The following is a 27658-nucleotide window of genomic DNA, read 5'->3' as shown; positions in this document are numbered from 1 at the left end:
GCTGCTGAAATCAAAGACATTTCTCAAAAATGTAAACAGAAGCAAGATGCTTTGGAGATGAAAGATATACAAGTAAGAGTCTTGATATTTGTGACTTTTTTGTGTGTTTCTTTGCTAATGTATTAATTCAGTACAAGCTTATAGCATATGCCACATTCAGGTGGAATGCTACTTCTGAAATTCTGTGGTAAAATACAGATATGGGAGGGGGGGGGGTTGTCCGTTCTTCTATTAGCAGAGAGAGAAGTTTCTCTGAAGAAGCTGCAAGTGCTTGCACACCTCAATCCCTCCAGTACACAATGAATGTTTAAAACGTCTATTGGTCAAACAGGTATTACTAAGGGACAGGTGTATGCTACATAAAATCAGTTACCTTGATGCAACAAGCTTAGGAACGACAGTGTATGTGTAGATATACTATATATTAAAGGCTTTCCTTGAAAAGCTACAGCCTTTATAGTACAATAATGCGCTTAGCATTAAACATGCCCTCAAATATTATATGCAAGAGGCTAAGGTTGTTGCTTCTGTTAAGTGTATACATCCAGCATTTTTAAAAAAGAAAATGCAAAGATATGTTGTAAAACAGTTACAGAACTACATCTAAGCACTCGTTCAAGAAATGTATAAATTAAATATGTAAGGGTGCAGGGTCAAAGTTGCACATTGTGCTATAGGTTTTATGCAGTCTTTAGATTAACTTTCAGATGTGTTAAGGAAGACCTTAAGCTTTAAGCTTCTGCTTTTGTAAAAATAAAGGAACTTCAAAAATTGATTTAAAAGCTTGATTGTATTTTTGCTTAAATGTTCCTAAATCTTAACAAAATCTTGTCACTTCTTCAACTGTCGTAGGGCTATTGGAACTATAACGAACTCTTTCAGTTTTAGCACATGGTTACATCACTATTTAATACCAGTTGCACAGATATCCTAGTTATTTGTCATAAGGTTTGTGTACTAAAGTCCTCTCATGTTGGAAATACTCAAAATTCTTAGATTGATGAAATTCATCAAGCTTTGAGAATGAAAAAAGATGAAGAAATGGACAGACAGAGGAAAATACGCAACACTCACAAGATGATAGAGGACTGGAAGAATGAGCTCAATACAATGGCAGTCTGTGAGGATCTTCAGCCACAAACTGATGCTGTTAATAATGAGCTGAAAAAATTACAAGAAGAAAGGGTGAATATTGATAGTGATATCAGTGATCTAACAGCAGAGAAAATGAACCAAGAGAGGGAAAACAAAAGTAAGTTACTTAGTTACTTCATGTTTTGTTTGTTGGGTTTTTTTTTTCTTTTTTCTTTTTTTTCCTATGACTGTTCATACAGAATCTACTTGTCCTGCTGTAGTGAAATAATTTGAGATATCTACTTTAAGCTTCATAGTTGTATCTCGCATGTATAGCAGTCCTCTCATATGTTACCAGTTTTATTAAAAGTAACAGAAACCACTTTCAAAATAAAAAGAACAAGAAGATTCAAAAGTGGCAATTGACCTTAAAACTACCCTCCCAAAAATTTAGTTTCCTCTGATCTCTGGGTAGGTAGACAGCTTTGCCAGTTTCACTTTTTTCTGTTATTAAATGAAGGTTTATACCGTTAGCAGGATACAAAAAAACCAAACCTGAAGCAAAAGCAGTTTGCTTTGAAGATGCAGTGTTTGAAATGATCTCTTTGGCAGTATATTAGTGACTGATGCTGCTTTTGTCCTTTCTAAATGAACTTCAGCTGACCTTAATTACAGTAAATTCCTTTATAGTAGCCTAGGATTTACAATTAGTTCTTTGTAAGAAACAAAACTCAAAAATTATAGCTTGGCAAGTAGAGGGTGTGGTATATATTCCTCATGAGTGTAGCACACTTGCATGTACCTATCTGTCTGACACTTAACTTGTCATAGAATCCAAGAAGAAACTGAGATACAGAGAGACCAAGTGACCTAGGGAAGGAGACACTGTATATTTTACCTTGAGAAGCAAATTAAGTATGTTTTTTCTAAATAGAAAATGCTTTCACACACAGTCTTTTGTCACACATTTTGTTTTCTGCAAGCGGGAAATAGCACTCAGATTCCGTGTTGCTAGTTCCACTACCTCTTTCCTCTTGGGCCATTTTTTGTTTTAAATACAAAGGTAGAAAAAGTTTTGAAGATACATTTTTAGGACTAAATTCCTGTGTTTTTACTGTGCTACCACATTTCGTTATCCTTTGGGTAAGTCTTCATTTTATTTTAGATTTTAAGTTTAATAGTTCTTAAGATTTCTTTAGAATAAGCAGCATCTTGACTGTGGAAAGAGAAACTCTTAATTCTTATAATCTCCTAACATTCATATTGCTTGAGTACCATAGTCCAATACTTATTGACAATGCTGGTTATAATGTATACTTGCTGTGGACTCTGTTTAAGAAACTGCCTTAAATTACAGGAATAATTAATTGCCTTGAACAACTTAATAATATAATGAATATGAAGGAAGAGAATCTTAAAGGGAGATTCCGAGACACACACTCTGCTCTCATGTGGCTAAGAAAGAACAACGACAAGTTTAAAAAGAAAGTTTGTGAACCCATGATGCTTGAAGTAAGAAAATTACTTGCATATCACTCTAACCAATTAATGTTTAGTTTGTTCATGCCTTGCAAGACTTCAAGAATGACTTGTAAAACTTTCATGACACATCTTGAAATGAGCTGCCAATTACATGTGGAATAAGTTAGCATGATGAACTATTTATAAGTTTGATTCTGTAGGCAATGTAGTAATACTTAACATTGAGTAAGACAGGGTGCTTCATTCCCTTTCCCTCCTCAAGGAGCAGTCCTTTATTAAGGTGCCCATTGCGGATTTCCTCTAAGGTGCATCCAATTATTTAGACTTAAGTAGTTCTTACTTGCTGCTTAAAAAAGCAGTGGTAGTTATGACTGAATACCTCCCCTTATAGCACAACCTACTCAACAGTGGTTAAAACATGTCACTGTGATCCCCAGGTGTTTTTGTGGTTTGTTTTGCATAGCCAGCTACAGAAACACAAACACCTAATCTATCCCTAGGTTTGTTTTGTGTTTTGGTTCAACAGGTGCTGTGCTAGCTAGGAATAGCAGGGCTAAATTTTCAAAGAGACTATTGGTTTTCTGGTACATTCCTCCACCATTATTCCAGCCTCTTGCAATATATGCTCCATGTAATGTGAAGAGGATGAACTCCAGTGCACTCCTCCTCTTCCTGTCCAGAATTGCAAGCTTATTTTAATAGTGTATTGCTACAATTTAAATTAGTTGAATGTTGAATATTTGTATACCAATTCTTACACTTTGTGCATGCGCTAGAACTGTTCAAAATTACTTTTATTTAGTATAAAATACCAAGTATTTCCTGTTAGTACTGGAACTTTCAGTTCTTCCTGGAAGACCCCATCAAGTTAATTTTACAAATGCCTTGATAGGATGCCTTTACTTTTACTGTAAGGCCTCATTAACCTCTGTGACCTCCACTAATGTCTGAATTTGTTGTCTTTGATATAATGTAAGTTAGTCTCATGTACTTATAATTTCTAGCTTTCAAATTGCTAGTAAGGTATCCAGCCTTTGGCTAACTTGAGGTTATTAAATTGTGTAGTTCTGTGTAATTTTGCCTTTGTATGTCACGTATAGTGACATCATGTCTCATTACTAGTGAGAATTACTGAAGAATTCTAACATTAACATTTCATTCAGATATGAAAAGCTTCATCCATCTTAACTGTGGATTTTATAATTTTTTTTTTAAGAATTAGAAAATAACTCAATTAACCTGTGAATATCTGTCTTTCTAGGGCTTCACAATTCTGTATTTGCATTTGGTGATGTTCACTGTGTCCAAATCAAAAGGAACTGCATATAAGTAATTTTGGGAGTGTGGCTTTTTTTTGTTTTAGATTCCTCAGGTTAATTGTTTCGAAACAGTGAGATACCTTTAGTGGTACTGGAGCCGAGCTGCTAGACATGAGATGGTAGTGGTTGCAATTGTAAGGTTAGAGTTGAACAGAAGAGGAGGAGGTGGTATGGTGGAGACAGTGATAGTTCCAGGAATGCTGAAAAAATATATGGATGGCTACACGCTAAACACAATGACATGTGAGTTACTGTAGGTTTCCTTCCAAGAGAACTGGTTGCAAAAAGACAGGGAATATGTCTTTAAAGCCATTTAAAGATTGTCTTTGTTTTCCTTAAATGTAGGCTTGGATATCATCTGGCTGCTTAAAATGTTTGGGGCGGGGTGTTAAGTCCAATTGTATTGAATCACTTTGTCACTACCTTTCTTCATCAGATCAATATGAAAGACAATAGACATGCTAAATATGTTGAAAATCATATTTCGGCCAATGACATGAGGGCTTTCGTTTTTGAGAGTCGAGAAGATATGGAGATGTTTCTTGTGGAGGCAAGTAGGCACCAGTTTTAAAAATTGATTAAATACTGATGTAGGAGCCCTAAACTTTGGAGTCTACCAAGTAAGTCTGTGTTTATTAAGTTTTGATTGGCAAGATCAGCACAATAGCTAATACAAAATATTCAAAGATTTTCTTCTGGATTACGATTTTTCTGGAGTAAGATTTTTTTTTAAAGCATAGACCAACGGGAGGGATGCAGGAATATTAAGAAAATACTTCTTTTTAGAAATTATTTTTGTCTTCCTTGTCAAGGCAGTAATCACTGAGGAGAAAACACTGTGTACAAGAAAATGACAAGAACAGGAAGCTACAAACTTAGTACCAAGCTTTTCCAATACCTCCTGACTAAAGAGGCGAGAGGGCATCTTTTGTGAGAAGACAATGGTCCAAGCAGCAAATCAGGCTTACACTTCTTAATACCACTGTTTCCTGGAGTGATGAAGAGATTGTTCCCTTTGAGAGCCAGAGAGATGATGCAGGAGAAAAAAGCCACAGGATACTACATTATCTGTCATAATGCGTTCTGACTACTGTCCACAGAGTAGTGTGATTAATGACAAACTGTCCTGCAATTTTTGAGGACCTATCTGCCCTTCACAGAAGCTAGTCACTCTTATATATGTGAACAGTAGTGCTGATATCTGAGATTCTGAGGGCTTGTCTTGCCTCCGTGGTCGTGGAACCTAGTGGAAGGTTGCTTTAATCAGCTAAACTGATCTTTCATTTGTATCCTTGATCTTTTCTGCCCTGTTAGGATGAGGCTTTTCAGAGCCTTTGTAGCCAGTGGTCTGCCATTATCTGTGCAAAATGGCCATACAGCCTGAAAGAGGAGGCTTCCTTATTACATACAGCTTCGCTGTTCAGATTGAGCACCTGGCTCTGGATTTCTTTTGTTGCTTTTGTTTTCTCTAATGCATGATGTTTTCACAGAGAGACATTAGCCGAGCTTGGCTTTTAGAGAACTCAGTCATGACTGAGCCAGAGTGGATTTTTGTGGGTTCTTCCAGATGTTGTCAGTTTAAAATAATTCTGATTCTGTGAATCAAGAATAAATAATTGATTTTCAAATAGTGAATTTCTCTGCTCTTTTTTACCAAATAATCTAATGTAATCTAAATTTAGATGCGCGATCATCAAAAACTAAGAGTGAATGCTGTATGCGCACCTGCTGAATCATGGGCTGAAAGGTTACCTTCGAGACCTATTGAAGAATTACAGTATGTATCAAATTATGTCAGTGGGGAATGGTATTAAATACAATGTTTTGGTGTTGTTGCTATATATTAGAATTTTCTATGCAAATCAAATTTTCACCAGTTCAGTTCTGGGTTAACGGAACTTCTTTCGGACCCTTCAGTAACTTCAGCTTGCTTACCTGCCAGATTTTATTTCTGATGGATGTTTTTTTTTTTCCTCCTCCTCAGCCGATATGGATTTTTCTCATATTTACGAGAATTATTTGATGCTCCTCGTCCTGTCATGAGTTATCTTTGCTCCCAGTACAGTGTTCATGATGTCCCTGTTGGAACAGAGAAGACCAGAAACATGATTGAAAGGGTGAGATGTCCTAAATAGCACACACACACCTGTGGTCTAGAATTTTATTTTGGAAATTCTTTGGCAAGTTCATGTGGAGAAAGCAAAAAGTTGCTTAAGACTTTTATTTGGCCTTTAGACATGAGAACAGTTCATTATGCACAAACATATTGGAAGAAATTTTAACAAATTCAGTCAGTCTATTGCAGTACTTCACAGAAAGTTAAATATGTCTTTCACTTGCGTACTGTTCCAAGTCAGTTATATGAAGTTGTTTTATTATAATAGCTTCTACTTTAAGTAGCTGAGATAATTCTGGGCAAAATTTTAATCAAACAATTAATACTACATGACAATGCTGACCTGTTGTGTTTAAAGCAACAATTAGAAGCTGCTTTTTTTCCTCATTTTAATACATTAAGATGTTCAGTTTCTGGCAAATATGGTTGTATAGCTTCAGTCAAAATTGATGCGATAAATAGTATGTAAACTTTTGGATTCTTAGAAATAGGCTAAGGGCTCTGACTACGAGTAATCTCCCTACCTTAGTCTTTGAGTTCTTGCAGGATCACTGTTGCTGGATTATAATGGGTAACACACATGACAGTTTTCAACTTAAATACTTACTCACTTACCTGTCTGTGCTGGACATCTGTTGTCTATCTTGTACTAAAGTGAACTCTTCTGTGAATTCAGAAGACTTGCTTTGGGCTCTCTGAGAACAGTAGGAGTTGCTTTTTTGAGAAACTTAAGGAACAGGCTCTGTGAATAGAGAGCAGTTCCTGGTTTATTGCAACACTTGTTGCTCCTACCCATCTTCTGTTTCTGAGGCTTTTAAGAATGAGGGAGAGGAAAGTAAAAGTGGAGGGAGTCCTAGATGAAAAGCTCTTTTCTTAATGTTTTTTCTAAGTATTCTCATCTTTAAACTGCAATTCTTCCACCACTTTGTGTTTATCACCTGATGAAACAGATTATCTATACAATAAATCTTTGAGTTATGTTTTGTAAACCAGTCAGAATTACTCCTTAGATACTCCCTCCTTTCCGGAGCTATGTGGGCAGCAAGTGAAAAATCATTGGTCTAGGGCAAAGATGAGCCACTATTCTGAGTGTGTTGCACATGGCACTTTCTCAGTTCAGTTGTGTAAAGTTGTTTATTATTTTTGAGAAATGCATTGTTTGCAATATTTTATTTCACATATGCCAGAGAAAGGTTCAGTTTAAAAGAAGACCTGTTTCATAGAGCTAGGCATGTGGAAAAAGGACCAGGATGGAAATCTTATCAGCCACAGTCTGAGCTGTAAAGCAAAGTAACATGGTTTTCTGTGTTCACGAACCAAATCAACAGAATATAGCTGGTGCTGTGTATAGAAACTGAAAATATCTTTAATCAAATTTATGTTGTCCTATGGAGGCTTTTTGCTGTTCCTTGTTTACTGGACACTTTATATCCTTTTGAAGTACTGTATTACCTTGCGTTATGCCAAATCTTTGGTTATTTGTAATACCCTTTTTGACATGAGTTATTTAAATAAAACTCTAGTATTTTTATACCTTTTTTTTTTCCTACAGATACCTTTGCTTGACTGAAGTTCATGCTTTATGGCTTACCTTACGGTTTCTTCTATTAATTTCTTAATTACTTTTGGTCCGTCAGTACAAAGGCTACATTTGCATGTTATGCATCCACAGGAAGTATAGTCATTCATAATGCAGTACAAATATTAAGATTTCTAGTGTCTATCTGTAATATCAGAATAATCAGAACCTGTTTAATTGGCTATGGTAGCACACTCTGATAGTATCTTAACAGTTTTTTGATGACTGGTCTGAATTACAAGTATAATGATATATTAAACTTAGGATCATCTTTTTGCAGAGGCCTGTTAACAAGTCAGAGTTTTGCATAAGCTGAAGTTCTTTACTGTGGATTTTAGACAGTTTATTCCCTGCTCTGAAAAGCATTGCCTTAAGTAACGCTTTTGTCAAATTAATATTTGTGTGTTTTTTAGATCATACAAGAAACGAAACTTAGACAAATATACACAGCAGAAGAAAAATACGTTGTTAAAGTATCTGCTTATACAAACCTAACCGTCTCTACTAACACATCCCTGAGGCCAGCACGGTTTCTCACTAGTTCAGTAGATACAGATGAAAGAAGACAACTGGAAAACCAGCAGCAGGTAGGAATTTACTTATGTACTGTATACGATGTGAACTACTACCCATTTTATTGTGCAATAAGCATAGCCTACTTGCGTGTGTTAATATGGTATGTTTATAGTGAGAATGCTAGTGCTGTTTGTTCTTTTATTTCAGGACATTGATAACACGTTAAAGTCATTGGGTGGGCGTTTGACTACACTGTTTGAGAGACAGAAACATCTGGAACGTAGAGACAATGAGCTCAGGCAACAGAAGAAGGAGCTTTTAGAGAGAAGAAACAGGAGGAGACAGTTGGAATCAAAAATTGCTGTCAAGCATGATAGGTAGGAAACAAGCTATATTATCTATGAAACCTGAACAATTTTAATAACACAGGTGTTTTGAATTCCTCTTACTGCAATGTGCTTTTGCCTTTACAAAGTAACCAGCAGTTGAGCATCAGATACAGGCGATAATCTCCATTTCTAAACACCTTTTTTGTCTTGATTAAGACGGTAGTTAAGAAACAGTGTAACAATGTTCCAGATGGTTTCCTGTGATTAGATCATAGGATTCCAGTGAGAGAGCATTGCATTCAGTTACTCAGATATTATCATAGTCTTCTGTCTTGGTAGCACATATCTAGATACTACCATAATGTACATAAATGGTACTAAGTAAGCACATCAGGGATCAAGTTGGACCCTTATTGTCCACAGTATTTGTCTTGACGTAGTTTCTGGTTTTGTAGGCCTCTGCAATTAGTTCTTCTGTTACCCCTTTGTCATAAGAGAGAACCTGGGCATGGTTCAAGAGCTATTTCACTTAAGCTCAGACTCCCAGAAGGCAGTGTAGATGAGATTGCCCCATGCTTCACTCCTGTCAGTCCTGTAACACAGTCCTAGCAGACCTTGTACCCTCAAATGCTCCCATATGTTCTTATGCCACACTACTTTTTATTTTCTGAAAGTTAGTGCTGGTGCTTGTGTGCACAGCTCTTGCATTACTTACCGTGCATTAAACTGAAAAGAGAGTGTTGAGAGGGTAAAAAGGAGAGCTAAAAAAAAAAAAAAGAAAAGAAAAATAGAGCTGCAGGGATGTTGGAGGGACCAGAATCAACTGCTGTATAGTCACAAGTGTCCAGGTTGCTGTGAAAGAAGCAGCTTTAAACACTGTGGATGTGAGCTTAGCCTCAAAGCCAAGTATTGCTCTCAGGTTTCTTAATAGGGATATGTGTATTGTCATGATGTTTTAACAGAGTACAGAATATGGTTTGAAGGCAGGAGGTGGACCCTTTACCTAAACAAATATTGATTAAGTCCTTCCCTCTGAAAAAATAGTTACACTTTAAATTTTGATTAGCAGTAAGAATCCTGAAACAATTTCAGACAAGGCTGTTACAAATTTTCTTACTATAACGTGGATGTCTTTCTGTAGAGATAGAAATTATTTAAATAATCCTTGCAGTGAATATAACTATTTTCAAATACTCATATCAATTAGAAACATGAATATCTGATTAAGCTGGATATAATTTTGAAAGTAATATACAATGACAGGGTGACTTAGGTTGAAAGGGACTTCATGTAGTCCGTAGTCTAGCCATCTTCTCAAAGCAAGGTCAACACTGAATTCGGACCAGATTTTCAGGGCTGTATCCCACTGCACCTTTAAAGTCTCCATGGAGATTGTGCAACCTGTTTGCACATCCTGTTCCACTCACCGCTTGACTGTCCTTATGGGGAAAAAGTTTCTACTGACATGCAGTTTGGATCTTTCTTGTTTCAACTTACGTCCACTGTCTGTCATCCTTCTATTATGCACCTCTTATAAGAGCCTGGTTCCATCCTGTCAGAGGCTTTCTTGTGGGGAAGGGTAGTGGGAGGCTGCTATTAGGTGCCCCGAAGCTGTGTCTTGTACTGGGTGAACAAGCTGAACACTCTCATCCTGTCCTTGCAACGCCTGTGCTGTAGCCCCTGACCATCTTGTTTGCTTTCCAAGTTTGTTCCAGTCTGTTGAGGTTTAGGGCAGGGGAAAAACTTGGTACAGTGCTGAGCAGAGAGGAAAAAATCACTGTCCTTCTGCCTGTGCTTCCATTCATACAGCCAAGGATGCTGGGGGACCTTGTTGCTGCCAGGGCACGCCTCTGTCTTACGCTCAGCTCATTGTCCACCAATACCTCCAGTCCTTCCCTGCAGAGTTTCTCCGCAGCCAGTCTGTCCCGAGCCCGTATCACTGCCAGACCCACTTTCTTCCCAGGGGCAAGAAAGCATATGTCCTTGCTGAATCTCGTGAGCCTTCTGTCGACCCCTTCCTCCAGCCTCAGGAGACCCCTCTGAACAGCAGGCCTATTACTCCTCCCAGTTTAGTGCCATCTGAAAACTGAATGAGGGTACCCTCTGTCTGCTCCTCCATGGCACTGGCAAGGATGTTAAATGGGACAGGTCGCAGGACTTAGTCCTGTGGTACCCCACTTGATACTGGCCTCCAGGCAGAATACACAGACTAACAATGACCCTCTGAGCCTGACCAACCACTTTTTTTTTTACCTATCTAGTCTTCCATCCATCCAGACTGTAGTCTTCCAATTTGAGTACACGATATTGTGGGAGACAGCATTAAAAAAGTTAGGGGAATGGATCCGGATCCATTCCCCTGAGCGGAAGGTGGGGCTGATGCAGCTTAATGCTCCCAGGTGCAACCAGTAGGGAGGCTGAGCCTGTCTTCCCAGTAAACGTTAAAACATCTGAACAGCACGTATGTATGTATTTACACAGGCCAGCCATAGAGCACAGACGGACACACAGCAATTGGGCAAACACAGTACCAGTGGCCTGGTTATGTTCCTATCTATCTGAGCAGGACGAGGCTGCCCTACCGAGGCTCCTACACATACGTATGGGCAATATGGATTCCATCAGCTGTAGGGTCCAGACACTGAGTCTGCACAGTAGCTGCCCCTGGACCTCAGTCTCCCCAGTTGCTGGTACTTGGACATGCAAACCACTGAGGCTGCAGCCCTACTCCTCTTCCCTGTACAGGTTGCCTCACTCACCCGTGTGCACAAGCATGCAGAAGTGGCTGGGACTCCCTGATTTCCCAGTAGCCAACTCATTGATCTTGCCCTCAGAGACACACAGGCATACAAATGTCCAGAGGTGGCCATGACTTGCCCAGTCCTCCCACAATAGCCAGTACCCCTGCCATCTTGCCTTTAAATACGTACACATACCAGCAGGTCTCACCCCTAGAGACAGCAGACCTCATAGTTTCTGGGACAAGCTGGACTCCCCTGGTCCCTCCAATAGCCATCTCTTCGTGTGGTCTCGCCCTTAATGACATGCGTACCCCCTTGGCTCCCAGGCTACTTCACCTACTTGCTGGCTAGTCTGGCTTAGTCTTCTCTAGGGGTCAAACGCTCCCTTGTATGCCTGCACTTGTACGGGGTGCTGACACCATGGACACATGGCCCTCTGACCTGTGGTCTCATTCCAGTGGCTGTCACTTAAGTCTGCTCACTCCAGTCTCTCCAGTTGCTCGCACCACAGACAAGCAGGCCCTCTCCTCTGACTTGTGTTCAGATTGTAGTTGCTTGCACTTAGATTCCCATACACACACATAAATGCTGAATAGTGAGTCCCTTACCCAGGAAAAGTGAAGAATGGAATTAAATAAGAAGAGAGTGTGCCAATTAGGCATGGCTGGACGAGCATATTGACCAGCCAACTATTTACATGTAACTGTCCCTCTTACCCCATATCCCTCTGTTCTCCCACACTTGTTCCTCTCCAAGTCATCTAGATCCCCACCTTTCCTGCATTTGTTTTCTCCCCTGAATATCCAGTAGTAAGTCCTGCACAGTCACAAAATGCTTTTCTGCTGTGTCCCGTAATGTCTCCTATACCCCTGGGAAACAACCCCGCTCAGTCCAGAGAGTGCTGTGGTGTTGACTTATCTTGTTGGGTTTCACACCTGGACACTGGTGCTGAGGCTGTCCTGGAACAGGGTGTCCCTTCCTCAGAGTCCTTAATTTGGATTCCTGCCTGCTGTGATGCTCCTGTGCTCCTCTGGACTTGCGGAGATTGGTATTTTATGGGCTGATGGCTCCTGAGATGGGCCTGGGGGTAACCAGAGTAGGATATTATTTGGGATTTCCCCACCTGCTATTCTCTCTCCTTTTTGGGTGTGCAGGTGAGCTTTTATCAGATGACCTACCAGAATGTCTTGCTAAAATTGAGGTAAATGGCAACCACTTGATCCTCTGTCATCCAGTCGTTTTACAATTGGGTTCATCGGGCACCCTTGGTAAATGCTTGCTGATTCTTTCTGATCACCTTCTCCCTTCGGCCCCTAGAATTGTTTTCTAGGAGGACTTGCTCCCCAATTTTCCCAGGGGTTGAACTGGGAATGATTAGTTTATAGTTTCCTGGATCATCCTCTTGGCCTGTTTGGCCGTTTTTCAAGATACCCAAATAACTTTGCAGCTCACTAAACATTGTGATTATTTCATATGAAGTTCTTCATAGTTGCATGTTTTTGAGGTTTGAAATGAGTGAAAATCCTGGTTTTCTGCAGTAAGTTGAGGACACAGGGGTTTTTTTGCTACTATATATAACAAGAATTAAGCAAACCTCCTGGGCTGTTCTGTGTTGTATTGTTGCAAGGAACTAGCAGCAGCAGAAAAATGTCATCCTTACACTGATTTTATTTTTTTTTTTCCTTAATGTGAAATTTACAGAAGTAAAGGAGTTGATTCATTCAGGTTGCTGAATGATGCCTTCAGTAGCCAAAATCAGAGTTTCTTTAATAATTAATTTTTTGTCTTTTGAATTTCTTAAGTTTAAAGTGCATAGATTGGGAATGCCTCTAATGTGTTTGGAATGTTTAGATATACAAATTCCTATTCTTGCTAACTGTTGGTTCATCACCAAGATTGGGAATTTTTTTATTTTTGTACAGTTTATTTTTAATCAGGATTAATCAAATATTGATTCCTCCTGTAGTTTAAAACAGCTGGAACAAGATGCTATCAACCTAGAGAAGGAATCTGAACAGGCAAATGTAAAGATCAAAGAAATAAATATCCAAAAAGCAAGACTTGTTACCGAATTAATGCATCTCGTAAAGGTATGTATTTTTAACTTGGTATGTGTTCCACGATTGTGAAAATACCAATTCCTGTAACTTAAGTAGGAGATATACAACATTTGGATGTGTTACTGTAAATGTTTACAAGTTAACTTGCTTCAAGATAAACATCTTTTGAAGCTTTTATGAACTTGAACTTGTTCATCTGTCGTTGATTTGATTTGTAGATCACTTCCTTGCATTGATTTAGACTCTGTGACTGAAGTCTTACAATCCATGCTCTGATTCAGTAAATACAGGAATGAACTGTGTAACCATTTAAGCCTGTACATTTCAGAAGACTGCATAATTCTGTGAACTCTTCCTTCTACCCTAGTTCATAATCTCCTTTTCTTGTTTGTTTTTATTGGGAAAAAAAAGTAGTCATTAGTGATGTGAAAAATTTACCTGAAACTGTAGGGATCTGTGATTGTGCAAGAGGGCTAGGATGGGAAAAACGCAAGTCTCAGGCTGCAATGTCATGAGGTTTTCTTTGACTCAGAAAAGAAGAAAACAGTCTGGACTTAATTGTTGCTTTGGTTTAGCTGGTAAGCCCTAATAATGGGAGCTGCCACAAGGTGAAATTTTTTTCTTTTTTTTTTTTTTTAACAACTAAGGAACAAGAAATAGTTACTTTTAATTCCGAGGGAATCTGCTTGTGCTTTTTCACTGACCAGGAAATGCTGTTGTTGCAACCACTTTTAAGCATGTATGTTTTTCCTTTGTTATGCCTTACTGATGTTGAAATGTATTCTTGCTTATGCCTGAATGAGTTGAGTATTACCTTTGAAGACAGGCTGATTTCGATACACTTCAGTTGCTGGTATTTATGTAATAAATAAAGAAATATTCCAAATGGGTCGGCTGTTTCTGTTTGTTGATAGGCATAGACTGCAACAATTGGACTGTTTCAGAGATCACTGTTTGGTCAGCTAGCCAAAGCAATTTTGAAAATGCCAAAGAATGGCAGAAGACACCTGCCATGTTAAAAGGATTGCTTAGGCTGTAGATTACTTTACAGAACTTAAAGAACTGGTGCAGGTAATAACAATACTGAAAAGTAACTGTTTTCAAAACTTGTGCAAATGCTCTGTATTTAAAACAGAAATTTCTAGAACATGCTTTTGATTTTTTTTTATTTGATGCCCATTTCCAAGTATGTAAACTGTCCAAGCATGTTGCTGTTGTGAAGTGCAGCTGAAGTTGTTTAATGACTGCTCTGTGACCTGCCTGAAGGAGTGTCTTAATCTCTTTTCCACCCGGTACAGGAAAATGGATTTGACACATGCTGTGTATTTCTCAGTATACTAGGGCTGTAGGGGAGGATGGATGGTGTTTGCCTGAAATAGTTACTGATTACAAAAGAGATTTATTTCAGCTTAATTTTCACACTGTATGTGCTGTAGGAAATATATGGTCGTAGATACTGAAGAGAAGAAAATGGTCTGATACGAGAAAGATGTTTCATTGTATGTTTTATCAAAATTGAAGTCCATACATTTCTGGTCACCTCCAAACCAAACTTCACAAACACTTCCAACTTTATGGGAGTCTTTGTGCTTTCTTCAGTAGGTTTTGTAGCTATACTAGCTGCAGGATATTAAAGTAATAAAAACTTAAGCAGTCATATGTTTCAGGCATATGCACTTCTGCCACAGAAGGAAAGTTAAAACTTGTATGGGCTTTTTTGTGTTTGCAAGGTGGCAACATGATCTACTTTTTTGGGAGTTGTGGGGCTTGTGTGCAACAGTCAACTAGAGCAACAGGCTACCTGTATATTTACATAAATACACAAGGCAGCGTGTACCTGGCACGTACTTAGTACATGTCAATACTTTACAACCAGTTGACAGAAAGAGCCTTGTTACACTGTTTCAGTTTCTGGCACTGGTTTTGCATGTAGTTCTCTTTGTGCATTTGGCTTTGAATAATCTTAACTTTTTCTGTTTTTCATCTCCTTTCATTACAGCTTATTTTTCAGTTTACTTCTTTGATAATTGTTTTTAAACTGTTTAAGTGGGTTGGAAACAAATCAACTTATTCCTTTGTCCAAGTTCAGACTGTAGAAACTTTGTGTTGAAATGACAAGTAGTAAACATCTCAGACCTTCGCTCGCTATGGTGGTCAGAAGCTAACACTCTCAAAACTTCATCCTGCAGGTCTCCCAGGTCTACAGTTGGAATCTTGTCCTCCCTTTCATTAAGTGAGAGCATTCCTTTATATTTATATGCCAATCATTTAACATAAGAATAAATGGTAAACTGTTGTTCTCGATGGCCCACAGTTCGAGGTTTGAACCTAACCTTCACAGAGTCAAGAATCAATGCTGATTTTGAAGCCTCTAGACCATTCCTGAGGCTGACTTGTTTAAAGAAGCAACTATTTTAATGTCAAAATTGTCAAACCAGGTTCTGGGGATCACTAAAGTTTAGCGAAACTTCCAAAATCAAGCCTCCCTCCATTGTCATGTACTCTTCCAGTTAAGACAGAAGACACTAGAGTCACTGTACAGCTGATCAGTCATCTTACCTGGTCAGTGAGAGGGGCATATATCTTACGTGTTTATTTTTCATCCTTTTTCCATCCCTGTGTGTGGCTCATGAAGTCCACCAAATCCACCTGTTGGATTCTGTCTCTGAGAAAGAATTGAGATGGCTTTGTATTTTCTCACATTTCACATGTGACTATATGGCGTAGAGAAAGAGAATGTACTTTTCTGCTGTAAAATGGTTTGGTTGCAAGTGATACGTATATGCTTACAGATTAAAAGTACATGGGGCCTATACATTTTGAAGAGCTTGGGTCACTAATAAATCACCTTTCTTTTTCATTGAATTTAACAGACAGCAGTGTTGAAGAGCTGAACACAGTGTGAGATTGTATGCTATGACTAAAAATGGATAGTTTCTAAAGCCTGTTGCGATTATAACAGTTTTGAGTCTCTTGTGGAAATAAATGACATTTTTTGTTTTCCTGTGTAGAATTGCATATCACTGAACATCCTCAAAGCAGATTTGGTTCTTCAGAGCACTACAGTGGCTGCTGAGAAGAACAGACTAGAATCAGAGTGTAAAGCAGCAAGTGTACAGCTAAAAGCTGCAGAGGTAACCATTTCTATGAATACTGGGATATCTACTATGAAAACATCTTCTGTGGAGGCCTTTATGGTGTAGGAAAGGATGCTTCTGTGTCTTTGTTTAGAAATGGCTATTAGTACTGCTAAATACTTAGCCTCGATTTCTGTGGCTTGACTTCTGCCTCTTAATTTAAAGGAGAAAAGGAACTTTGCCTTCCTCAGTTGAGACAACTAAGTTCCTGTGAAAATGTGCTAAACAGTCATCATGTCCTGGATCTTTTTGTTATAATGCATAGTGTGTGTAAAAAGGATAGCTGTTATTTGGAAGTGTTCTTTTTCTTCCAAGTCTGTCATACACAAGTAGCCCCACCCCACATGGGAGATGCAAGCTCAAGATGAACCAGAAAGTACTGTGTCGGAGTAAAGCAGAGCTGTTTTACCTTTCTTTCATAGCTTATTTTCTCATACTGTAATTAAATGCCTTTTTTGGAGGACAGAAAGGAGGATAACAGTCCTTCTATTGATCATATTAGGAAGCTATGCTGTGTTCAGGTAGAAAGACAGTCTCTGAGCAATTAGTTCTACAGACAAGTATGCTTTTCTAAGAGCAGAGGGTGCTGTGATCTCTCATGGATTGGTGCATAGAGGTCAACTTTTGTATTTGTATAGTAGTACAATCTTTCAACGTACTGGGCAAAAAACTGTCAAAGTAGAGGATGTTAAGTTTTTTTTCCTTATCTTGCAAAAGTCAGGCTAACCATAACCTACTGCTCATTCAATTTGATCCACAAAAAAAAAAATTGCTGTTAAATTAGAAAGCAGTTCAAAGAGTAAGTCATAGTCATTTTGGATGGATATGCACTTGCAAAAAGAATGACCTGGTGTCGTGGTTTAACCGCAACCAGCAACCAAACACCACACAGCCACTTGCTCACGCCACCCTCCTCCAGTGGGATGGGGAGAAGAATTAGGGGGGGAGTAAAAATCATGAGTTGAGAGAAGAACAGTTGAATAACTAAACTAAAATATAATACTAACAATAAAAAATGCTAATACTACTAATAATTGTAATTGCAATGAAAAGGAATATGACAAAATAATAACACCCAACAAAAGACAAATGATGCACAATGTGATTGCTCACCACCCACTGCCCAATACCTGAACAGCAATCCCTGAGCAGTGATCAGCCCCTCCCAGCCAGCTCCCCCCAGTCTATATACTGACCATGATGTTCTATGGTATGGAATATCCCTTTGGCTGGTTCAGATCAGCTGTCCTGGCTGTGCTCCCTCCCAGCTTCTTGTGCAGCTGCTTGCTGGCAAAACATGGGCAACAACTAAGACATGGGTGTGTTATTAACATTATTCACACACTAAATCTGAAACATGCTGTACCAGCTACTAAGCAGAAAATTAATTCTATCCCAGCTGAAACCAGGACACCTTGGCATGTATTTAGAAAACCACTTGAGGTTATAGGTATCATCACTTGCAGGAAAATTAGGAAGAGAACTTCCTAAGAGGAGCAAAAACTAGCTTGAAGACAGGGCAAGTCTAGCATATTACTTGGAAAATCACTGTTTTATCAGTTCTGTCACACAATGCAGCTGTTACTCAGACTTTATCAAAACCCAGTGCAAATAGCTTCATTGCTGGAGCTCAGTAAGGAGTAAAAATGTCTTACTGAGCTGTGAACCTCATGTAAGTAGTGTGTATCATCAATGTGAAATTTATTTAGTGTTTTTAGTTTTCTCTATCCCCATCTTCATCGTTTAGAGAGTAGTTTGGGCTACTGCATAGGTAGATTTTTGGTCAGATCAGTAGATAGGGCCTGTAAGGTAAACATTCTGATAATTCTTGGTTAAACAAAAATTTCCACCTTCTGTAGTGAGGAGATGTTTGAGTCAGCTGAGGTCCCATTGATCATTGTTACTGGGTTACATTCAACCACATAAGTAGAGAAAATCGTATCAGAGCTTATATTTTGGATGGTTGATCCTAGGAACATTAAAACAGAAAAAAAAAAAAAAACAAAATCAGTAATCTCAGTGATTAGAATTTTGAGAAGTTTAACTGCTCTGGAGGAAAACTCCTCTGACTATTCAAGTGCATCTTAAGTCTTCATGTTAGTAGAAATCCAAAGTCACACTTCCCATATAGTGCATGTTGAGTCTTTGAATTGTCTTTACCCCTGTTTTTTCAGAAGTCCTCTTTACTGTATTGCCCTGTGAATGATGTATGTTTTACACTTTGTGGTTTATTTGTTATTTTCTGCCGTAAAAGATGAAGTTTCATGGGGAAAACTGAATCTCAAATTAAGTGTTTTTTGAAATAGTACATTTAAATTGGCCCTTCCCTCCAATTTCGTAGTGGCTTTGGCTGTGATAAATTTTTTTTCTACAGCAGTACTGTGTTAAGGTAGCCTTACTCCAAAGCTGCCTGTGAGGATGCCATTGCAAAACTTTGGGGAAGTCTTGCAAACAGTTGCTTCATGTTTTTATAAAATAAATAAACCTGCAAAAAAATGGAAGCCAAACAGAAATAGAAATAAATATGTTGTACAAAAGCTGTGTAGTGAACTAAATTGGAGCCCAAATGTTATAAATATGGGACCATTAATTCTCTATTTAATCTTCAGACATTTTTGTAGATCACGTGCTAGTCGTGGTGCATTCATTGCATTGAAATTGGAATGGTGGATATCAGCCAAAGAAGCTGTGAAACTTTGTTGATACTTAGTGCTTACTCATGATGTTTATCTCCTGAGCAGTCTTGAGTCTTTATAATACCTGAGTAAATACCTGATTAAGATTTGAAGCAAACACAAACCCCACTTAGTACCTCTAAGAGAAGATCACATATGTTCCTTTTTTGAAGTCTTGGCACTGGGATACTGCAGATAGGGCAGCATGTTTATTGCTTTATGGCGGGTTTTCTTAACCACTTAGGTGGGAAGGCCAAAAAAGTACGTGTTTTCGAACAAGTCAAGTCAGCAACAACATATTTCTGGGCTTTGTATTTTGTCATTGCCGTTCAAGTGGGAACCTTAGTGTTACTTCAACAACTTCTTGTATTTAACCTATTTAATGAGCCTAAGGAGCAAATCTGTGGTTTTGACCCATACTGAACATTAGGGAGGATTGTTAGCCCCATCTGCTCGTTAGATAATTGGCACAGTTGCCTGCATGTTTATGATGGTTGTTTGAAAGAGTCTTGCTAATTGCCTTGCTTTGATAGCTTGTTAATTTTCAGGTTCATTTGGACTAAATTTGTTTAAATAATTGGTATTAATACTCAGCATGTACGTCACAGCATTTGCTCCTTAAGCCAAGTTTTAAGAAAATGCAGATTTTTCTATGTATAAATTTCCAAACTTCAAGTAATTAAATGCTGTCACCAAGCATGTGTTCAAACACAAATTCATGAGAAAACATTGGCTACTAGTAACTATATTTTCTTTAACTAGCTTCTTATTTCACACAAAACTAGTTGCAGTACTGATGAGCGCAATGGAATACAGGTTGCTTATGCATACGGAATGTAATTGGTTTCTGCTGTTTGGCAGAGGCCTTTCAGGAAGCTGTAATTGCAGCCCTGCACTAGTACAGAACTTTCCTGAAGTACCTGGATAAAGCTCTTTCCAAGCTAGTTCTTATGCCGTTGGCTGAAACAAATGTAAAGCTCTGTCTAGGCTATGACTTTTCATGGTAGCATCTCTGTTCAAAACGGTAATTCTTCTACTTAGAGTTACTTTTTTATCTAGATGGTTTTATTGAGGCACCTTCAGGAAATCAACAGGAACCCTAACATTGCCATGAACTTTTGAATATATAAGAAGGAGAAATAATCAAAACTTGTGTATTTTTATTTATTTATATTTATCTAACTTTTATTTAGCATGTGGCCATGACAATCAATTGGCAAAGCTGAATGAAAATTGAGACTTAATCTTGTTGTTGAACTGTCAGTGCATTTATTCTAGTATGTGCTTCATAACCACATCAAATGTCTATTGTTTCCTAATCTTTCTGTTGAATGCTGAGGTTTTCTTCTGCCCGAATGTGTATTTTCATTTTGACACCCTGAAGAATTTTACTTGCCGTAGTCTTGGGTCAGGCATATTCAATGTTGAATATATTTCAGATTTTCGGTGCCTAGAGATCAAATTGAAGTTGTGTTTCATGCAGCTCTGCAGGGTTTCAAGTGGGAGCTTTATGCAGAATTGAGAACTGAGATTCCCAACTTCAATTGATTCAGAATTGACTTTGGCTGTGGAAATGGTGAAACATATAAAATTGACATTTCTTATGTAAAAAAAGTATGGGTGTGTTGCCTTTCACTGGATCCTTTGCCTTTGTTGTCATGAGGTCAGACATATTTCAGATTAAGCTAGTTGGCTTTTAAATTTCTGGGATCCAAAATACAGTCCAGTTTTAATTTAGAACTTTCTAAAATGTTCCTAAAAAGTTGTTTATTGAATGTATTACAGGGCATATACAGATATGTAATCAAACTTAAGCATTGTGGTCTAGTTTTATTTGTGCTAATTCAGGATGACATAAGAACTTGGCTGTAACCAAAAGGAGGGCCATCCTCCACTATTGCTGTTTTATCTGTGTAACTCTAATGCTAGTCCTTCTTGCCCCCCATGTGATATTTCCTTCCTTCTGTACAATGGACTTTATGAAGGAGGGGAGGGAGGGAATCTATAAAAGCTCCTTTTTATTTTTTTTTTACCTTTCTGAACACAGTAACACAGTAGAAAAAGATCTTTACAGTATGTTTGTGAAGATTGTGAAATGCTTACCTCTAACGCAAAATCTGTTTGCTAGTGCTTGGTGGAGGGAAGGAAAAACAGGATTTTTGAGTTGATACGGTGTAGAGAACAGCAGCCCTAATTCTTGACTGTGTGAGAACTCCATTGATGATCACTCATGATCGTATCTGTTACTACTGCTTCTGTTATATTTAGTAAATAAACTATTTAAATTGCCAGAAAGTAATGTGATTTGCTATCAGTGTCTTGTGTCCTATATTTTAAAAATGTGGAATAAACATTTATCTAACTGTATAATTTCCAAGTGAACACTTTGAAAATTTTTTTGCCACTGGAGGGCTCCCATATTTAGCTGAAGTACACAACAATAAAAATTGGGAAGCCCTCCCAAGTGTAGGAACATAACTAAACTTTCCAGACTGTCAGAAGAAAGTTATGAAGCAAAATATTGTGCATATGGATTATGAGTTAGAATCTTGTGCCTCTCAAAAAAGTGAAAACAGTGTATTCCCATGGCGTGACTGTCTGTTAAAGATGGATTGCATGTGTAATCACTGACTAAATGTATAGTAAAATAACTTGGATTAAAAAGCTCCAGTGTCTTGGTATGTACTCCTTTTCACTTCTACGTGATTGGCAGCTCCCAGCTATCTGCAGTCGAGTGCTCACCTGAGCTGAGAGGCAGGACCAAGCGTTTACTCCCAAGTACCGCCACTGCAGCATTTGGAAGCATCAGGCCTGCAGTAGGGACCGCCTGTATAGAGATAAGTGAGTGAGATTTCTAGAGGCAGAGGGGAAGAGATACTTAAGGCTCTCCAAGTTTTTTGCTGAATACTGCTTATTTGATGTAATCATTAGCTTAGTCTTTCATGAAGGCATCGTATTTTATGTATTGTATTTTAACTACTGTTGCGATGACATTGTGTTATAAAAGTCATAGAGCTGGGTTGGCCACCTACCTATGGTAAGTTCCAAATACTTTTGCCTTGAGACCACTGTTCAAAACCAGAAACTGTACCTGCTTTTCACTTATTTTTCAGTACTATTTTAAAAACTAGGTGTCTTTCTGTTTTGTATTTTGTTGTATTACAGAGGTAGAATATGAAAGACCAAAGGAGGTACTTCTGGTTGTGTAACTATGATGTTCACTCTGTAAAATTTCAGCTAAAATACCATTCAGTGTACCTCATGTCCACCATGTTCTCTCAAGCAGATAAATGCAGTTAAATGGCAGCTAATAAAAACCAAGGCTCACAGTAGTTGTGTTTTGGGTTATAGGGAATTTCCTGTAAAATACTCTATTTTGAGACGTATATTGAATCAACATGCACACTTCTCTAGTTGAAAGAAAATAAATTTAGCCATATTACAAGAACATGCTTTTGATCAGTTTACCTTGGCATCTGCCGACTTCAAGCAGAGAGGCAGAATGAGTTTTGTGTGTTCAAACAAAGATTTTTCAGTCTTAAAGCAATCTGATTTCACGTACATTCTCTGATTTGGATATTGTTTGATGCCAGTGTGCTCTGGAACTTTATAAGAAAATAAGAAAAGAAAAAGTGTTTTTTAATATCTTTAATATCTTTTCTAACAGCAACAGTTTCGTGAACTGGATGATAGGAAACGAGTTCTTACAGAGGACTGCAAGGAATTGCTGAAAAAAGCTCGACAGGTCTGCAAACTGAGTCCAGATCAACATCTTCCAAAAGAATTTCAAACTGTATGTACAAAAATGCATCTCCACATATCTCTTTAAATTTTGGGTGATGTACACTAATCTGTCTTCTCCAGCAAAGAATATTATATATTTTATATTAGAAGGCTACAAGTAAAGGATCATGTGTACTTCTATTAGTTGACTCATGTATTGTCACTTACCCTTTTAAAGCACCTTTAAATAGTGTTGGGATATCCTCTATCAGTTTTGTGCACAGGGGAGAAAATATTTCATCTGAAATTTAAATTAAAATCCATAGTCTTCCGTTCACAGAAATAGTTAGAGGCCATATTTTTCTAGCTTCTTGCTCTAATGGAGCAACACAAAAGAACTGAATTCTGGGCCCACCTACTTCACTGAAGCTCTTCCCAGCCTCTGGAAGTATTTGCATGCCTTAACTAGCATAGGCCCTGGCTTATACCAAGTCTGTGAGCATCTATACCTGCACAAGGTAGGCAACTAAGGAGCAATTAATGGTGTATCTTTGTTATGTAGTAGCACTTCTAGTCTTTTTTCTCTGTCCAGAATAGTTTGAGAGAATCTTGCTGTGTTAAATTTTGAATATGTGACATCCTGATTAAAAGTAATAGAATATTTTATGGCTTATTTGATTTCTTTTTAGCAAACTTGAGTCATTCATTAGCATTGCTGTGTAACACATACGTCCTTTCTCTTGTAGGCTTTTCAGGATCTTCCGACCACGGTGGAGGAAATTGATGCTTTTCTGAATGAAGAGAAAACCAGGGCCTCCTGTTTCACAGGCCTGAATGGTTCAGTATGTTCACTGCTTTCCCTCTGCCCTCCCTTCCTCCCCCTCCACCCGTATTGTACTTGCTTCCCACTCTGTGCTAGATCTCTTGGTATAATAAGCTAGACAGCAGGAACAATGTGCTGTAAATGCCAGATTCTGCATCTATTAGAATTTTAAGTAGGTTCTTCCAAAAGAACAGTGTGTTCTGTGGCTTTTTTAAAAAAAAAAAAAGTTGCAATAACCTGAAAGAAGCAGTGCTTTACAGTTTCTTTCCTTTAAAACTGGAAATATTTCTTGTTCAGTGTGCAGTGCAATAATCTGTATAATTGTGTCTCAACAGAATCAATGTGGTGTGATATTTTTACAATCAAGGTTAGAATTGGCAAACATTTTCTTGACTGCTTGTGTTTTTTATTCTGGCAGGTTGTTGAAGAATACAATAAGCAGACACAAGAAGTAGAACAGTTGACAGAATATCTAGAGGAGAAGAAAAATGAACTAGATAACTATAAGCAAAACATTTCACAGGTAATAGCTGAAATTATCACTTCTGTATCAGTATGTGTTTATTCGAATAGAATGTATGTACAGAAATAAAGGGTAACATTCCAAGTTGTCTTGAGTGTAAACTGAGATGCTAGCTTCTGTAGTTATGATATTTTTGAATTTAAATGCCATCTGTAAAGGAAAATTCAGTTATTAAAATGGTTTTACATGGATATGTCTACTTCTAGGTCAAAGAAAGGTGGTTAAACCCCTTGAAAAAGCTGATTGAGCAAATTAATGAGAAGTTCAGTAACTTCTTTAGTTCTATGCAGTGTGTTGGTGAAGTTGATCTTCATGTGGAAAATGAGGTATGATTTATTTTTCATATAGAAGAATAACATTCCTATTTTCATGCATCGTCTTTTGCTTTAATATTGCTAGAGGGAAAAATAACAAGTTGTAATTTGGAGTGTAGGAGAGATATTTTTAAAAAAAATTACGAACTTTTTCTGACAAACACACTTTTTTTTGTGGTAGAACTGACTTACCAGTCTGATTAAAAGGAAATAAATCTTTGTCCAGATGCACAGGACTTCAGCTCACTGATTTTTGGAAGCTTCTTGCAACTTACAGGGCTTGGTTAGAAGCATTGTATTTACTTTAGCTGTAACTGAAATTTATGAAGTTAGTGATTTAATTCTACATTTTTAGCTAATTAGTGCTATTCTATTATAATTTAATGGCTAAATCTACTATTAAGTGTTGTATTGATTTGGTTCTATATGTAGTTTCTATTCAAGTCTGCTAGCATTTTGTCTAATTTGGAAGTAGCAATCATTTGGCCAGCCTGTTGCGCCCTCAGTAACATTTATAGGCAGGGTTTACCTCTGAAGAATTTAAAGCATCAATAGTACCTTGGGGAGAAATATTCAGTGCAATGGGCTGAATAAAAATTGGGTATTTTGTTTTAAATTGATCTCTGTAATGATGATTTAAAGACACTTATATGTAATACACAGACTACACAATGGTGGAAGTTGACACTTCAACATTTTTTTTCTGTTGTAAATTACTCAAGCTTGTAAATTACTCAATTTCTTAAAATACTTGAAATGGTAGATACTATTTGGGTCAGAATAGTGACTGACAAGGCTCTTTACACTAACTGCGTAAGAATGTTTACATAGAAACCAGTATCATGAAACAGTAGGACATGAAGACATGGACTTTTCATTTATTTTGACAGTTACCTACAGAGTCAGATCAGTATTACACAAATACTATCTTTTATCTAAAAGTAAGTTGAGAGACAGTACACAGAAAAACAGTAAAGCAGTTTAAAAACAAAGGAAGTCTGGATTGTCTTTCTGACTGTCTTCTTTGGAAGATCTTGATTATCTCTTGCAAAGATGTCACAAATAGTATAAGACGTCAGCGAGTGGTACTGTGCCAATGACTAAGACTTTTTCCTCAAGGGATCAATGCCTGTAATACAGAGAGGTGGATAATCTGTTCTAGAGCTTGGATTCCTTACCCTTCTTTGCTGCAGGGGACTATTTTGCCCTGACTTGTAAATATCAAAAGAGAGACGCTTGAGGCAGAATTGTCTTTGTTAGAAATATTCCTGTGATGCTGAAGTTCAAGCCTCTGTTACCCTGCCCTCCAGGAACCTTGAGCTCTGATAGTGTCCTTGGTGATAGTACCTACTGTGTGAAACACTTTACTAGGTTCTTCCTTGACATCCTAGCAGAAACCTCAGCAAAGGTTCTGACTTTCAGTGGTAGCACTTGGTAATGAAAATTCAGAGTGCTAGCAGGGATAACCCTCACCTTCCTCAATTCCCCACAGGGAGTTTTGAGCATCATTCTTGACAGGCCCTGGAATATCTGTCAGTTATATGAACTGGCATTCCCAGTCTGGCAACAAAGGCCTGTCTTGCTGATGCCATTGCAGCTGTGCTGGAGGGCAGATTCTTTCTACTGGAGGTTTTGTCAGCCTGTACCTTGTACACTTCTCCAAGCCTAGTTTCAGTCTCTTCCAATGCATCTGAAAGTACAGTGGGCCTAGAGGCCTTAAGTCCTGTTTTTTTATTTCTCCCTACATGAAGTCGTCGTGTTCTTGATGACCCACAGCACCATCCCTTTCCAAAGATTATAGCAAAAGCTCTGCAAGTATCTGTTAGAGAAGAAACGGGAACTAAACTGTGAACTTAAGGGTATTTTTTCAGTCTCTTATGGTAAGTGTTCCTGGTCATAAGCAAGCCAGACTGTGGGTCTGTTGAGATTAATTGTGACGATCAAGTACCAAATCCTACTGAAATGGAGAAAGTTCATCTGAGCTGTGGTGCTGTTATCTTCACTGATTAGGAGAATGTCTTATTTGTTCCCCTAAGCAAAATACCACCTCCAGAAAGGTCAGTGCAGCAGCATTCATTTGTTTTGAAAGCATGCCCCATGATTTTCCTTGTTGGGCTCCTAATTATTAGGCATGGCTCTCAAACTACAGTCTGCATATCCAGGAAGCTAATTATCCTTCTGATAAGCTGCATTAAATGCCAGAGAAGAAATTTCTTCCATAGTGGGGGAGAATGAAATGATATCCAAAACCAGCTTGCAAATAGTTTTAGTTGCGTTAAGCATTGCTTTGTTCCAGTGTGTCTATTATGGTTATATAGCACTCCTTTTTAAGGTAGGTCTTCAGTTTGTCTTTGGAAGTGCCAACCCATTGCCAGCAGGGAGAACACAGAGAGTGAGAAGGGTGACCTGTCTTAAAAATTGGAAAAAGTTGGCTCTTAGCAAACATGAGTTTATGTTAAGTCACCTTCACTCTCTCCCAAAGTGCGGATGCATTTGCCTTAGCATCAAGGATAAAGTTTTCAATTCTTGGTAAGGTAAGGAGAGGGACAACAAAACAGCTACCTTGGACTTCCAGAGGACAGACTTTGGCCTGTTCAGGGCGCTGGTTGAGAGAGTCCCTTGGGAAACAGTCCTGAAGGGGAAGGAGGTCCAGGAAGGCTGGACATTCTTCAAGAAGGTAATCCTAAAGGCACGGGAGCAGGCTGTCCCAATGTGCCATAAGAAGAGCCAGCGGGGAAGTAGACCGGCTTGGTTGAACAGAAAACTTTAGCTGGAACTCAGGAAGAAGAAGAGAGTTTACCAGCTTTGGAAGAAGGGACAGGCAACCCAGGAAGAGTACAAAGATGTTGTCGGGGCATGCAGAGAGAAAATTAGAAAGGCAGAAGCCCAGCTTGAACTCACTCTGGCCACAGTCATAAAAGACAGCAAGAAATGTTTTTACAAATACGTTAACAACAAAAGGAGGACCAAAGAGAATCTCCCCCCTTTACTGGATGAAGAGGGGAACATTGCCAGCAAGGATGAGGAAAAGGCAGAGGTACTTAATGCCGCCTTTGCCTCAGTCTTTAATAGTCAGACCAGTTATCCTCAGGGCAGCCAGTCCTCTGAACTGGATGACAGGGGTGGGGAACAGAATAAGCCCCGTATTATCCAGAAGGAAGCAGTTAGCGATCTGCTGCTCCACCTAGACATGAACAAGTCTATGGGGCCGGATGGGATTCACTCGAGGATACTGAAGGAGCTGGCG

The 27658-nt window shown here is 38.4% G+C and overlaps 1 protein-coding gene across 1 annotated transcript; it reads left to right on the top strand.

The window, feature by feature from the left end:
• Positions 1-24423, top strand: SMC5 (structural maintenance of chromosomes 5; the record flags this gene model as incomplete). Its single annotated transcript, XM_009696400.1, has 14 exons — positions 1-72; positions 997-1252; positions 2432-2586; positions 4312-4425; positions 5558-5652; positions 5860-5992; positions 7984-8157; positions 8294-8463; positions 13123-13246; positions 16228-16350; positions 22696-22821; positions 23498-23593; positions 23993-24097; positions 24304-24423. Coding segments are annotated over 14 exons (1863 nt in total), but the record flags the coding sequence as incomplete, so codon positions are not given.
• Between the last annotated feature and the right edge of the window lie 3235 nt (positions 24424-27658).

Source organism: Cariama cristata, unplaced genomic scaffold (assembly GCF_000690535.1).
Source record: "Cariama cristata isolate BGI_N322 unplaced genomic scaffold, ASM69053v1 scaffold7790, whole genome shotgun sequence".
NCBI classification, from domain to species: domain Eukaryota; kingdom Metazoa; phylum Chordata; class Aves; order Cariamiformes; family Cariamidae; genus Cariama; species Cariama cristata.
Note: the sequence above shows the minus strand (reverse complement) of the source record. Positions and strands in the feature narration are given on the sequence as shown.